Raw genomic sequence first — 14,706 nt, 5'->3', positions numbered from 1 at the left:
GATGGCCCACTCTAGCCATGTGATGGCCACGTACCGATCCTAGTGATGATGCAGAACCCAATAGGCTCTGTGTAGCTCAGTTCAGCCAGTGGGCCTCACACGGCAGGAGTGAGATTAAAGCCTAACCCATCAGTGGGAGCATGTAGCAGGCACATGTGCTTTTGGGGAGTGGGGGTTACATCCCTACAAAACCTGTGGCTTGAAAGGGCTTTCCAATAGAGCCCTGGGGGGGATTCATTTTGGATTGAACCACAACAAAAATAATTTCAACATTTTTGGCAAACCACAAAGTCAGGAAAAATATCATTTAGAGTTGAATGGAAGGTCTCATATAACCAATATTGTTTCATCTTTGAGCTATTATTTTTTAAGGGTTTTCTAATTTTTTAAAAAGGAGATCAGTTAAGTTATCAGAAAAGGTGTGTTGAATCAAAAAGTATGGTTTTGAAAATGTTGAGTTGAAACTTTTCAATTTTTGTTCAGAAAGTTTTAGGGTTTTTTTCCCTCTCTGATTTGGAGAATTCAACACAAATTCACAAAATGTTTCAGTCTATCTGAATCTGCATTTTTCACCAGAAAAAGGTTCAAGCCAAACATTTCACCTAACTCTCCATTCCAGGACCGGGAAAGCTGCCCCTGTATTGGGTCTAAGGCTGGAGGAAGTCTCCTGAAGGAGGAATGGGCCAGATGGGACCTGTGGATGGGTCACTCTCATGACTCCTGGGGGGACAGATGTTCTAAGTATCTACAGATCGCTGAGCGAGGATGGGGGTGGGGAAGCAGACCAAGCCTGATGTTGAAAGTCCCTTGTTTGCGGTAAGCGTCCGGCAGCCCTGTGGGAGGTTGGGACATTTCCTGGAAGGGGTGTCCTGGCTGTGATGTAACAAGGAGGATCGGATCGGTCTGGAAGGCGAGTGGCAGGAGAAACAGGCGCAGAGCTGGTGAACAGCACTCATGCTGAGATCCCACCCCTGTGCTGAGATAGAGCAACACAGGTGAGCACTGGGTGGGAGTTGCAGGTCCCAGGCAGGGCTGAGTGGGTGAGGGGACAATGATGAGGACAGTGGATGGGATGAGGGGTTTGGGGCTGGATTACTTGAGGGAGAGGTGGCTGGCCTGAGCGGGGTGAAGGACCCTCTGGGGCAGGACAGGACCCCTGCCCCTCATTCCCCCTGTCCAGAGAAGTCTCCCACCCTGGGAAACCAAAATCTGTGTCCTTATCTGTGTCCTTATCCTCTGCTTCCAACTTGCCTCCTAGCTAGAGACTAGGCCTGTTCCCCCTCCCTTGGGGCTTCCCCCACAGGGACCAGGCTGATCCTCCCAGGGGTGCTTCTCTAGGGAGGGCTGCACAGGCTGGGGACAGAGAGACTGAAAGAGAGAGAATGGATGACTTCAAAGGGGAAAATACAGAGGGATAGAGAGGGTGGAAGCGTGGGAGAGAAGAGGTGAGGGAGACAGGCTCTTAATGGGGTCAGGACATGGAACTCCTTTAGCAGGACATGGGAGTGATGCTGTCAGGAAATGGGTTGCACGGAGATGGTATAAGATCTCCAATTACTCTCAGGTTTCTGGCTGGGTTGACCCCATCTCATTTTCATCAATTCCGAGATTTAAAGGCCAGAAGGGATTGTTAGATCATCTTGTTTGACCTCCTGTATGGGATAGGCCAGAGAATGTCACTCAGTTACACCTGTGTGGAGCTCAGTAACTTGTGTTTGGCTGAAGCTTCTTCCAGAACAGCCTCCAGGTTGGATTTGAAGCCATCAAGAGATGGAGAATCCACCTTTTCCCTTGGCAGCTTGTTCCAATGGTTAATCACCTGCACTGTTAAAAATGTGTGCCTTGTGTCTACTTCGAGTTTGTCTGGCTTCAGCTTGCAGGCATTGGTTCTTTTTCTCTTTCTCCGTTAGAGTAACAAGCCCATTAGCTCCTCATATTTTATACCCTGTAATGGCTGTTGCTAAGTGGCTACTATAACTTAAGAAAAGACACTGGAGACTTTTAAGTAACAGTTAACACTTCTCTGAACTTGTAGCTGAGAACTGTACAGATTGGTATTGCTGGCTTGTCTGCCTGGCTCCAAGCACAAGCCTGTGCTTCTGTTCATAAGGCTCACTACATAATGATTCCCCCCATACAACACTCAGTTCCTACTCCAAAGTTCCGACTAACATTACATCTGCCCTTTTAAAAAAAAACATTCAAATTAACTTGAATAGAATTCGTTAGTCTCTGTGGGTACATCTACACTGCAATAAAAGACCCAGGGCTGGCCCAGATCAGTTGACTTGGGCTCATGGGGCTTGGGCTACAGGGCTATACAATTGTAGCGTAAACATTCAGGCATGAGCTGGAGCCTGGGCCCTGAAACCCCGTGAGGGGTGGGTCTCAGAGCCCTGGCTCTTGCCTGAGCCCCAACATCTATATTGCAATTTTATAGCCCTTCAGGTTAGATGACCTGGGCTCTGAGACTTGTTACCGTGGGTTTTTTTATTGCAGTGGAGACATACGTGTATCTAGCAGGTTTTCTTATTGCTCTGCCTTTAGAAGTAGTAACAGGAGTATCAGACTCCCATTTTTTTTCTTCTATATTCAAACTGACCACTTGAGACTCAGTAGACTGGTCTGGTATTGCCTGCATGTCTGAGCTGGATGTTGACACCATTTCTGTTTGTTCCATATTTTCATTCCCCTCCTGCCCAATTCTTTCAGTGCCCATCAAATCATTTGTTTCTTCTGTAGACATCTCCTTTCTCTGTGTTAACAAGATAAGATCTTGGAGCAGTGTATTGGTCAATCACCTTAGCAGGTTTCTGTGCTCTTTTTTTCCCAAATACAAACCATTTCTCCTTTTTCCAGTGGTGATAAAGGTTTTGCGCCTTTGTCAAAAAATATTTCTGCTTTGCTTGTCTCACTTTTAGGTTAGTTTGTATGTCTCCTTGTATTACCTGGGGTTGCAACAGCTTTGATGAAGTTGGCAATCTAGTCCTTAGACGTCTTCCCACAAGGAGTTGAGCAGATGATCTTCAATCTCCCTTACTCCCTAGGTGTATTAGTCCAACAGGCTAAGATACGGATCTGTGTTATCCACACTAGCTTTTTTTAAAGAACTCTTTATAAATTTGAACTGCTCTCTCCTTCGATTGTGGGAACAATGGACTTGATGTTTTATGAACAAAGTCCCACTGCTTTACAAAAGTTTTGAAGCCTCTGGAGCAAAATTGTGATTCATTGTCACTAATGAATTTTTCATACCTTGTAAATATAGACATGCAGCATCAGTGACAGATGCACTGGTGGTCCTGAAGCAAGCAGACTTCTGAGTATTTTAACTAATCTGCCAGAATAAAATAATCTGCACCTTGAAATGCAAACAGATCTATCAAGCTGTCCTGAAGTGGCTCAAGAGCATGAGCAACCCCTTGGCTCCTAGGGAAGCCTTCCTTTGTGATAGATGGTCCATTGCACCAAAAATCACAACAATATTCAGGTTACTCCTAAACTCAAAGGACTGGTCACTTACCCCAGGTCAATAGCACTTTGGATCTCACACCAAAGACACTTGGAGCCAATCCTATAATAAACTCTCTAAAGATGTATTAACTAAGAGAAAGAAATTAGAGTTATTTACAAGGTTAAAGCAGGTAAACACATACACACAAATGAGTTACAGTCCTAGGTTTCTGAAGGTGATGGCAGGCAGCTGCTGTAATATGCAATCTCTATATGTCCTTTAGGGCTAACCCAGGCAAAGCAGCTGGGGATTCCTTGCTCATGCTTAGAAATCTTGCCCTCCCAAAGTCCAAGGAGCAAAGAGATCCATTTTCTTCTTGTTAGGGATTTTTATTCCCTTCCTCCCAGAGTTCAAGCTGATGGGATGAGTTCATGGGCATGTCTCCTCTTCATAGGAACTTTTTTTTTGGTGTGGGTGTGTGGGTGTGGAATTAACAAAGTCTTTGTTCTTTGATGTTTCACTGACTCATTTGGTTTCAATGGGCCTTCTGGTGGGCAGGATGTAACACTGTCTGTACCATTTGACAATAGTTAATGCTTCTTTCCTGTTCAGTGAGTTACACAGTTACAGGGGTTTACAATTCAAACACTTACTATTACTGTATCACATGCAGTACAGATGTTATCAGTGAGATTAACACATGCAGCATCCTACAAGAATTTCATAAAGTCTAAACACTACAGACTTAACATCTATTTTAATGCCACTAGCACGCAGGTGAGCCAGACTGGTTTCCAGCTATGCATTGGTCAATGTTTATTTGAGGCCTACGGATCTTGGCATGAGCTGGCACCTAGTCTGCCAGCCTCACAAGGTCCATATCAAGTTTCTGCCAAGGTCTGTTTGGGACCTCTTGCGGTAGCATGGTTCCTTTCGATTTTATGTTTCTGAAGGTTTGACATGCATTGCAAGCATGTACTGTGTCCTCTATTTGACTACACCTGCCTGGCAAATAGACAGCATCTTGAACTCTCCTTTTACATAGCTCTGCTCCCAGTTGACTCTCACGAATAATAGCCAAGATCTCTTTTCTGAGACTTTTCGGTACTATGATTCTGTCACTTTTAAAGACAAGTCCATTTTGCACACTTAGTTCCTCTCTATATGATCAATAAGCACGAATAACCTCTGGTACTACAGATCTATTGTCTGGCCCTCTTTGCCAAATAGTTTGCAGAACAACATCATTTGCAGTATCTGCTTGGAATTCCTTCAATTTCTGTTTGGCAATAGGCAAATGAAAGCTAATCTGATGTAGTGCAACACCAGCTTCCTCTGAACTTACTCCTTCATCGTGCAACATGTAGACTCTGGATAAAGTGTCAACAATTACTACAGTAATTCTTTCCGTGGTCTGTATCCAACTTCCAGTTGATATTTCTGGAGTATTAGCAACCACCTTTGAAACCTTGATGGAGTACTATTGTAACCCTTCTGCCCCTCTGAGTTGGCAGCAACAAGGGCCGGGTTCAGTATTTAGGGGTTCCGTTTCAATAACGCAATGCAAAACCGGCTCGAGCCCCCACCCAATGACCTGGGACAATTACATACCACCCCCCGGGCGCCTCTAGGAGGCAATACTTCCCCTCTCGCAAGCACGGAGTCTGAGTGTAGCAAAAGCCTTTTAATAAAGGAGGAAAACAATGTGGCATTATGTTGGGGAAACACCACAAACAGGATTCATAACACAAACCATGAGCAAAAGAACCACCTCCAAGTAAGTTTTGGCAGTGTCCTTTTCCCCTCAGGTTCTTAAGTCCAATCACCCCAAAGTCCAACAACCCCAAAGTCTCTGTCCCTGGTCAGTGCCGCCCCAGAGTTCAAAAGTTTATCTGCAGAGTTTTACCCCCCAAGCCTGGGCGGAAATGGGTGGGGGGCACACGGGATGTTAAGGGGCACCTTACGTGGTCAGAGGCCAACTGCCCCACCTCTTCGTGGAGTTCTGCTGCAGCCTTTACCACGAATGGCTCCGCTCTACCAGCCACGCCACGCCGCTCCTCCAGCCATCCCCGCAAACTGCTCCGCTCTGCTCCCCGTTCCGTGGGCCACTCCAACCGTCTCACAAACTGCTCAGCTCTGCCAGCTGCTCCAATCCACCAGTCATCCCACGAACCGCTCCAGCTGCCCCCGCAAATGGCTCAGTGCCACTCGCTGTTCCATCGGCTGCTCAAACCATCCCACAAACTGCTCGGCTCTGCCAGTTGCTTAGCAATATATTTTCAGGTTCCCCCACTGCTTAACACAGCACTCAGTGAGCTCAGCTCAGCAATTTTATTTCTTTTAGTGATTTCAGCTCATAGTAGGGGAGCCCCAGTGCTGGTGCGCCATTGGCCCAAAGTGAATTCAGTTCAGTAACTTCTAGCTAGATTCCAAATGGAAGCAAATTTAGCTCTGCTACTCAACAGCAGGAAGGGCAAAGGAATTGGTGGTCCAGGCCCTCAAAAGGCACCCATACTATCACATACACATCCCCACCCTCTCTCAATTCACTGGGTTTTGTAACCCATGCCCCTTGTCTAGCGAGTGCTACTTAGTTACTGGTGAGTCCCTCTGTCATACAACAGTTCCACTGGCCTTGATTCACAGAATCAGGGTAACAACACTTTATTCTTCCTTCCCCAATAACAGAGAAACTGGGGATCCCACACCAGCCAAAGTAACCACTTTCAGTTGTTGTTGTCCCAGGCTAGGCGGGTGGGTGTGCCTATGCAAACAAGATCAGCCCCTGAAGTTCTTTTCCACCCTCACCATAATTCACCACCAGATGTCAGGGTAGAGCTTATCCTGACTCTGCTTACACTATGAAAAGGTTTTCTGAAAATGGCCTCAAGACACTTGTGATTGCAGCCTTTTCATCTGCATGTCATACATCCACAGCACATTCAAGGGTTAAACTCGCTTGCACAGAATCAGACACAATATCACACAAAATGGGGTCTCTAATGAGCAAGTCACACAGTTCTCCACATTTGGAGGATTGTGCTGCCAGTTTTCCATCAGTAGCATGCTGGTCTATATTTTCCCCATCTGTCTGACTTCAAGTGAAAACTGTTCCAGTCTCATATTGGATATTTCTTGGCAGTGGACAGTGGGCCTCAAACTTACTCTTTAAGACCTGTATATCTTTTTATCTGCTGTACAGGGCCGGCTCCAGGCACCAGCATTCCAAGCAGATGCTTGGGGCGGCAATCTGTAGTGGGTGGCAGTCCGTGTGTTTTTGCTGCCCGAAGCAGCACGCCGAATTGCCGCCGCGGATGGCAGGGGCAGTCCGTGTGCCGTTAGGGTGGCCCGCCCGTTTCCGCGGCGGCAGCAATTCAGCAGCAGCTTCTATGTTCAGCTGCCCGCGGCGGCAATTTGGAGGCTTCTGTCTTCCGGCTGAAGACTGAAGCTGCCACCAAATTGCTGCCGTCGCGGAAATGCACGTGCCGCCCTAACAGCACATGGACTGCCCCCGCCATCCTTGGCGGCAATTCAGCATGCTGCTTGGTCGGCAAAAACAGTAGAGCCGGCCCTGCTGCTGTATCATCAAATAAAGAAGTGTTAAATACTTCTCTCATTTCTTCACCTGCCACATGAAGAATTAATGCTGTTTGCAGCCACTTGTCTTTTTTGTCTCTGCCTCTCTCAGTGCCGTCTTTGCTTCCATTTTCCCCAGTTTTCTGCTGCATTTCCTTCAAATGAAAACTTTCCTGGAAGCTTTAATTGGTCCATTGTTTTCCAGATTCATTCTCGTCTAGTCTCACTTTCAGTTTTGTTCTGACACCGTGTAATAGCTGTTGCCAACTTGCTATTATACCACCAGAAAAGATACCAGAGACTTTTTAAGTACAGTAACTCCTCACTTAACATTGTAGTTATGTTCCTGAAAAATGCAACTTTAAGTGAAATGATGTTAAGCGAATCCAATTTCCCCATAAGAATGAATGTAAATGGGGGGGCTAGGTTCCAGGGAAATTTTTTTTTTGCCATACAGTACAGTACTATAGTTGGGAGGTGCCCCTGCCTTACCCCACACAGGCACTGGCGCTGAAGACAATGAGGGAGGCAAGGAGGCTGAAGCTGCTTTAGGCTAGGAGAATCATGTTGCGCAGCAGCAGCTTCCCCTACTCTGCAAGCACCAGAGGCAGGGGGCTCAACCCTCGGCCTGTCCACTCCACCCCTTCCCCCAAGCTCCCACCCTTAATCCTCCTCTTCTCCCCCCCTTTACTCCACACGCCGCGTCCTTGCTCCTCCCCCTTCCTCCCCTGCCTCCTGCCCACAGCAATCAGCTAGATTGCAGAGTTCAGGAGGGAGGGGGAAGGAGCGAGGACATGGCGCGCAGGCTCCCCCTCCCTCCCCTGCCTCCTGAACACCGCAAGCCAGCTGATTGCCATGGGCAGGAGGGAGGACGCGGCGCACCTCCTGCCCACGGCAATCAACTGGCTTGCGACATTCAGGGGGCAGGAGGGAGAGGGGAGGAGCGAGAACTCAGCGCGCAGGCTCCCCCCTCCCTCCCCTGCCTCCTGCCTGCGGCAATCAACTGGTTTGCGGCGTTCGGGAGGCAGAAGAGGGAGGGGGAGCCTGTGTGTCGAGTCCTCCCTCCTCCCCCCTCCCTCCTGCCTGTGGCAATCAGCTGGCTTGCGGTGTTCAGGAGGCAGGGGAGGGAGGGGGAGCCTGCGCGCCATGTCCTCGCTCCTCCCCCCTCCCTCCTGAATGCCGCAAGCCAGCTGATTGCCGTGGGCAGGAGGAGGGAGGTGGAGGGGGAAGGCGCTGATCTGTGGGGTCTGCCGGTGGGCAGGAGGTGCTGTGGGATGGGGGCGTAGGGGAGCTGATAGGTGGGCTGCCAGCTGTGGACAAAGCAGGCAGCCAAACGACATTATAGCGAAGCACTGCACAATTTTAAATGGAGCATGTTCTGTAATTGAGCAGGGACGTAAGATCGAAACAACATTAAGCGAGAGGACGTTAAGTGGGGAGTTACTGTAAGAGTAAACACTTTCCTGAGTTTGTGGCTGAGAAATGTACAGATAAGCATTGCTGGCTTGGCTCTAAGTACAAGATGATGAGGCTCATTACATAATGATTTCCCCCATATAACACTATGGGTAACTGGTTATTCCAAAGTCCCTGCTAGCATTACATGCCCTGTGTACATTTTGTGCATGTTAGGCTGCTGAGTTGCTATTAGCAAGTCAGGCTCTTGTACGACATAATGGACTGGCAGCAGAGCCTTTCTTCTAGAGACATGTGTTTGCTATAAGATCCTTTAGTTCACTGCCAGGAATGGCTGTTGTGAGCTTAACTAAGGTATATTCCACACGGCGGCACCTAGCAGCTGAACGGTATAATGCAGTTTAGCATTCCAGTGCACCCCATGACCCAGTCCCTCTTGCACCCACAGGGCTGTCTTTTCCACTCCAGAGCCTGTGAGAAGTTTGTTCTATATCAAGACGCTGGGTTCTGCCATGTCGGAAGCAGGACCCCTGATGCAGCGGTTCCTCCAGGGGCAGCCCAGAGTCTTAGGGGTGAGCAGCATGCGTGGAGGGTGGCCGAAGGCTGGAGAGTCTCTCTCTCTCTCTCTCTTGCATGCGTGCACACACACACACACACAAAGCTGTTGCCCCATCTCACAGCTCATCCCCTTGTTGCTCCGGCCTCACCGCCTCTGCCGGCCCTGCACAGCACCTGGGGTCTTTGGGATCCTCTTGTCAGACAGGCCCTGGTGCCTGTTAGCCGGTGACTGGACACGGCGCCTATCTCTGCCCCCTGCTGGCTGTCCTGCCCCTGCCCAGAGCTGCATGCTGATGGCGGGTTTGTTTCCCGTTTGCAGGCCCTCTTGCTGTTGGTGGGGCTGCTGCAGGTGGCCTTTGGTGTCCTCTTGGCCATTTCCCCCTGCGTCTATAGGGATGAGCTGCATGTCCACTTTTACTCAGCAGTGCTGGTGAGTGACTGACCCATTTCCTGAGCCTCCATGCCCAGCTCTGCCGGTGCCTCTCAGTCCCGACCCCCAGCCCCCTACTATCTCACCACTGGGTTCCCTCCCTACCCCTAGCCCGACTGATGTCCCCCAATCCCAACCCACAGCCTTCTTGCTATCCCACCCTCAGGTCCCCCCCCCAGTTCTGCCAATACCCCTTAACCCTAACCTGCAGCCTCCTGCTATCTCTCCCCACCCCAGCTCTGCTGATGCCCCTGATTACTTTCTCTCATTCTCTCTTCCTCTCCAGTTGCTCTTGGCTGGAATCATCACTCTGGCTGCAGACACAACACACAGCCTGGCCCTGGTGAGTAATCTCTTGATAAAGCCTGGCCCAGGGCTGCATCAGGGCTCAGTCACATCCCTCCTCATTCCTCTCCCCAGACAAGTGACCCTCCTAAGAGGGACTGTACCCTCTGGGCCAGTTGGGGCTGTGAGGCCCGAGGTATCTCTGCCTTGCACTGGTGAATTCCGTCAGAGGGCGAGGTGGGGAGAAGAGGAGGAAGCCATTGGTGAGGGATGGGCCTGGATCAGTGGCTGAGGTGAACCCCATTGGTACTGGTGCTCTGAAGGGCAGCTGTGGTACCCAAGGCCCAGCTGCATGAAGGGGAGCTGGAGCCATAGGCAGATCGAGGGGACAGAACCAGGATGGGGCAGCCCTGGGGAAAAAAGGGGTGATCCTGGTCCAGTCCTAAGGAGAGGCAAGGCAGAGCTAGTTGGGAGGGAAGGGCAAGTCAGGACAGGAGGCCGAGCCCATATGTTAGTGTGAGATGGATCCAGAGAGGGGCTCTGCTAAGAGGTGATCTCTTGATGGGGCAGCTCCCCTCTGTACACTGGAAGGACTCTAGGGGAGCAAGATGGAGTTTAGGGCCACAGCCGTTATCTGTTCAGGAGCATTGGCAGTCTCCCATTCGTACTCTTTAGCATCCTGGTGCTTCTAGCAGCGACAACCTTATCCCTTCATCTTCCAGGTGAAAGCCTGCCTGGTCATTTACATCATCTGCACAGTGGTGGTGGGCGTGATCAACTTATTCTACCTTGTGGACTTGGTGTATGATCCCCGTAACCGGTACATCCAGTGTCCTTCCAGCAACAGGTTGCACTGCAGGCGGCTGTACCAGATCTCGGTGGGTGCCTTCTCCATGGAGAGCTATAGAAGAGCAATGTTGGGGCAGCCAGCTGGCTGAGATCGGGGTAGGGGGGAGCAGGGATGGGAGTTGGAGATATATCTCCTGAGGAACTCAGGCCTGGGCTTCATTTCTCTGTCCCCCCGGGAACTGTCTCCTGGGGTAGGTGGGGGATTCATTAATTCCTGGAATTCCTCCTCCTGTTGATGGCTTCCTGGAGCTTGACTCAGTGGAACTGGACAGGACGTAAGAATAGACTGCAGGGAACACTCCTTCCCATTCCCACCAAGGGATGGACAACGGGAACAAACAGGGCTGTCCGATCGTTAGTTCCTCTGATCTGTGCTGAGTCCAGGGGCCTGTCTGTGATTCCCCATCTCCTGCTCTGTTTCCCAGCACTATTGCATGGGCATGCGGGCCATCATCCTGATCTTAACCTCACTGGGGTTCTTCGTTTCCATTGCCCTGGCAGCCTTCGGATGCAAAGCGGTGTGTCGTCAGAACTCTGCTGATGATGTGGTAACTACCCCACTGCTACTGGGAGATGTTGGGATGAGTGGGGTTAATACAGAGAGCTGGGGGGAAAGGAATGGAAGGAAACTAAGGATGGACCCTTGGAGGATTAGCAGAGATGGCAAGAGCGTGGGAGACAGGCAGAGGGTGGCTGAGTAGAGAAGAAAGGGGAGCAAAGGGGTAAGACTGAGAGGCAGATGGGAGCAGATGCTCCACGGGGTGTCTATGAAGTGTTTACGTCTGTGCCTAGATAAGGGCAGGGAGATAGTAAAGCAATGAACAGACAGGCCAGGGAGCAGCTGCCCATGCCTGGGGGGTGATCGGCCAGGGCTACTCCCCTGAGCCATCATGCTCACTCCATGACTTTTTGTTTCGCTCCCAGCCGGTCGCCACCCTGACGAATCCGCCCGCTTCCCATGAGGCCACCGTGGAGCCCGAGCCTGTGGTGTCAGAGGGACCTGCGGCGTGAGTGTCCCCTGGTGGAGAGACCGACAGCCCCCCTCAGCAAGCAGCTACCCTGTGTCCCTCAGCGAGAGGTGTTTCTGTTTCACCCTCTCTGCCTTCCCTCCATCATCCCCCCTTGTGGAAAAGCCCCTGCTAACTGCCGTTGTGTGTTGTTGCTGCTCACATGCCCCCTGCTGGACTACCACACCATTGCGCCATGGTGCAAGCGCCCCCCAAAATCTGTTAATGTCTTGCAAAATCCTGGATGGGGAGAGGATGGCATAGCACCATCTGATGGGCCCTGCAACTAGCTAACAGGAAGTGGGCTAGAGAGAGGCACAGAGCCTGGCACAGGTTATGGATTCCCTCAACCAAGCTCTGAACCCAGCTTCATCCATTATGTGTAATTGTTATGTGAAGGCATCTCCCTGAAACCTGGAACTCTCTGATTCATGGAGCCATAGATTCTAAGGCCAGAAGGCACCGTTAAATCATCTACTCTGACCTTGTGTAACACAGGTCAGCACATGTCACTCAGTTACCCCTGCACTGAGCCTGATAACTTGTATTCAGCTGAATCCTCTTCCACAAAGGCATCACTCTTGATCTGAAGCTACCAAGAAATGGAGAATCCATCACTTCCCTTGGTAGTCTGTTAATCGTGTGCACCATTAGAAATTTGTGCCTAATTTCTAATTTAATTTGTCTGGCTTCAGCTTACAGCCATCAGTTCTTGTTATGCCTTTCTCTGCTCGATTACAGAGCCCTGGTATTTGATCTTCCACAAGAAGTCTACCGGGGGCATCTCCTCCTGCTTTAATTGGTGGGTCTATCAGCGAAGCTGCAGGCACGGATCATGACATGCGTTATTTCTCCAAAGGAATGGCTTTGCGGCTGATTGAGGTGTGCTGCCATTCCCCGCAGGATAGTTTCTTAACGTGTAGAACACCCCCTTCTTCAAAAAATAAACAAACAATCCAGTTTCACCTTGCTCATGGTTTGGTTGGTTTGTTCGTCTCTGAGATGAGGTTTACAGACCCCACAGGAGTTAGGAAAGGATTTATGGGAGCCCAGTCAGCCCTGCCCTCTGATATCTGAGCAGGTGTCAGGCTTTGAGGAAAGAGCTAAAAAGGGAGAACCCAGCTCTGTTGCTGCCTGGTTGGGTAGGAGAGGAGATCTGGAGTGCTCACTGAGAGAGAGAAGGCTGGTGGAGGCCAGGAAGAGGGGGAGACTGCTGCCTATTGTAGGCTCCCTGTGGGAAGGGAAGAGATTTTGTTTCTTTGTGTTCAGTTTGGACTTTGGTTGCCCTGAAAGCGGTGGAAAATTGATGTGACCTAGCTAAGGGGCAGCTTCACCTCAGCCTGGAAGGTGTTGGAGGCTGGGTGGCTCAGCTGAAGGCCTGGAGGAAAACAGAAGCCGAGCCTCTGGTGGTGGTCTATGCTGTGAGGGCATGCAGCTACAGTCTCCTGAAATCTCTCACTGCTGAGTGAAAACATGGAGTGTTAGCCCATCAGCTCCAGTCGCCCGCCCTGCTGGGATCCCCGCTCCTCAGTTGAATCATGGAGGACTCTAAAGTAATTTCTGCCCTGTTCCTGCCAGTCCAGTTGATTATGCAGTAGCTTGGGTATCCGTGGTTCCCTTGTAGCATTCCATGTCTCGTAGCTGCATGCAGCCAGCGGGCTGGTTGCCTGACATGTTGGGATCTGAAAGTCAGCGGCATTTCATGCTTGGTGGAGGATAAAATTAAAAATAATTAAATTCCACAAACTGTTCTGAATGTAGAAGGACTCACAAGCCTGCTCCTTCCTAGGCCCTTACGGGCAGCTCACTCACAGCCCTGAGCCACCAGCCAGCCCTCCATCCAGTCACAACGTAACACCCCAATGCCTGAATGCCAAAGGATGGTTTACCATAAGGAAAGATGACCCCAGAATTCTAAAGTAGAATTCTGAGTGCTTTCCTCAATCAGACAGAATCGAGGCTCCTGAAAGGAGCATCCGAATGTCAGTCAGAACAATAGGTGGCATCATGACTGTTTCTACCCAATTGCTCTAGGAGTTTGTACTGCGTGTATCACAACAGAATCCGAGAATAGCCCTCATTGCATTTCAAAAGTTTTATGCTGTTTGGCTCTGTAATCCCGGGAGCATGGGGGATGCGGGGACTAGCCAATGAGGCCTCAAATTTGGGTATGATTAGGCTGAAGGAGGCTGGGGATGAGATTCCTTTCTTGGATTCCTCTAAACTACATGAGCATAGACATTGACTCCGTGGGTGCTCTGGGGCTGGAGCACCCATGGGAAAAAAATAGTGGGTGCTCAGCCGTCACCAGCGGGCCCCTCAGATCAGCTCCTCCCCCACCCCAGCGCCTCCTGCCCACCAAGGATCAGCTGTTCAGCAGCATGCAGGAGGTGCTGGGGGGGAGGGGAAGGCGTGAGGGAGAGGCACGTGCAGGAAGAGGCAGGGTGGGGGCTTGGGGAAGGGGTTGTGTGTGGGGCAGAGCCTGGGGCAGAGCAGGGATCAAGCACCTCCAAGAAACTCAGAAAGTGTGCAGGAGACATTGCATCTTTCTCCCACTGGGGAGAGGTGGTGCCCTACAGGGACAGCAGGAAAAAGGGCAGAGAAGTCTCAGACACCCACATATAAGAAAGAACCAGGTAGAGTTGGTGGAATTACTAGTGTGAGTAGGGATGGGTAAAAGGTTTTGGCCAAAACCTGGTACTCCTTGACTGGATGGTTAAAACCTTTGAAGCAGGAGAATAACCAGTAACAGAGAGCAATAACTTATCTCAGGAATGAATTCTATTTTGGGCTAAAATCTCTGAAGCTATCAGGACTTGCAGCTGCTTTCCTGAATAAAATGGTGGCCTCCAAATACTTATGAGCAATGAAGAACATGACTGCAGCAGTGTCTTTGCTCTCTGCATAACACTAAGAATAGCAGGAATCCGTACAGGCAAAGCTGAGTTCCAGATAACTATGTTTATTAATGCATAAGGCCTAGCTATGTATATATATATATGGTCTGTTGAGTTCTGGTGGTTTCTCCAAAAGAAGACATTGAGGCTCACTAGATGACTTCCAAACTATTTAAAGGGATGTTATCCCATTCCTATACACTGCAAACCCATAAACTGCAGCAGAGCGGGCTT

General features: G+C 50.0%; 1 protein-coding gene across 2 annotated transcripts; it reads left to right on the top strand.

Moving 5' to 3' along the window:
• Window positions 1-895: 895 nt before the first annotated feature.
• On the top strand, window positions 896-12,529 carry LOC117876731 (membrane-spanning 4-domains subfamily A member 4D-like). Of its 2 annotated transcripts, XM_034769046.1 has the most exons (8): window positions 896-995; window positions 8,895-9,018; window positions 9,324-9,434; window positions 9,721-9,777; window positions 10,442-10,597; window positions 10,994-11,116; window positions 11,493-11,575; window positions 12,317-12,529. In XM_034769046.1, the coding sequence occupies exons 1-8, from the start codon at window positions 955-957 to the stop codon at window positions 12,372-12,374; spliced, it is 753 nt and encodes a 250-aa protein (XP_034624937.1). In that variant the 5' UTR covers window positions 896-954; the 3' UTR covers window positions 12,375-12,529. The 2 variants fall into 2 exon arrangements, with proteins under 2 accessions (XP_034624937.1, XP_034624938.1); XM_034769047.1 differs by lacking the exon at window positions 12,317-12,529 and having other exon boundaries at window positions 11,493-11,805.
• Window positions 12,530-14,706: the final 2,177 nt, after the last annotated feature.

The sequence above is a fragment of the Trachemys scripta genome, chromosome 4 (assembly GCF_013100865.1).
Source record: "Trachemys scripta elegans isolate TJP31775 chromosome 4, CAS_Tse_1.0, whole genome shotgun sequence".
Lineage (NCBI taxonomy): Eukaryota > Metazoa > Chordata > Testudines > Emydidae > Trachemys > Trachemys scripta.
The sequence above is the reverse complement of the archived record's forward strand: the minus strand, read 5'-3'. Positions and strand labels throughout refer to the sequence as shown.

Coding starts and splice junctions, on each gene's coding strand:
- LOC117876731 (XM_034769046.1), top strand. CDS start 955: ATGCTGAGATCCCACCCCTGTGCTGAGATAGAGCAACACAG. Junction 9,435..9,720: donor ACTTTTACTCAGCAGTGCTG/GTGAGTGACTGA, acceptor CTTCCTCTCCAG/TTGCTCTTGGCTGGAATCAT. Junction 11,576..12,316: donor GTGTCAGAGGGACCTGCGGC/GTGAGTGTCCCC, acceptor GCTCGATTACAG/AGCCCTGGTATTTGATCTTC.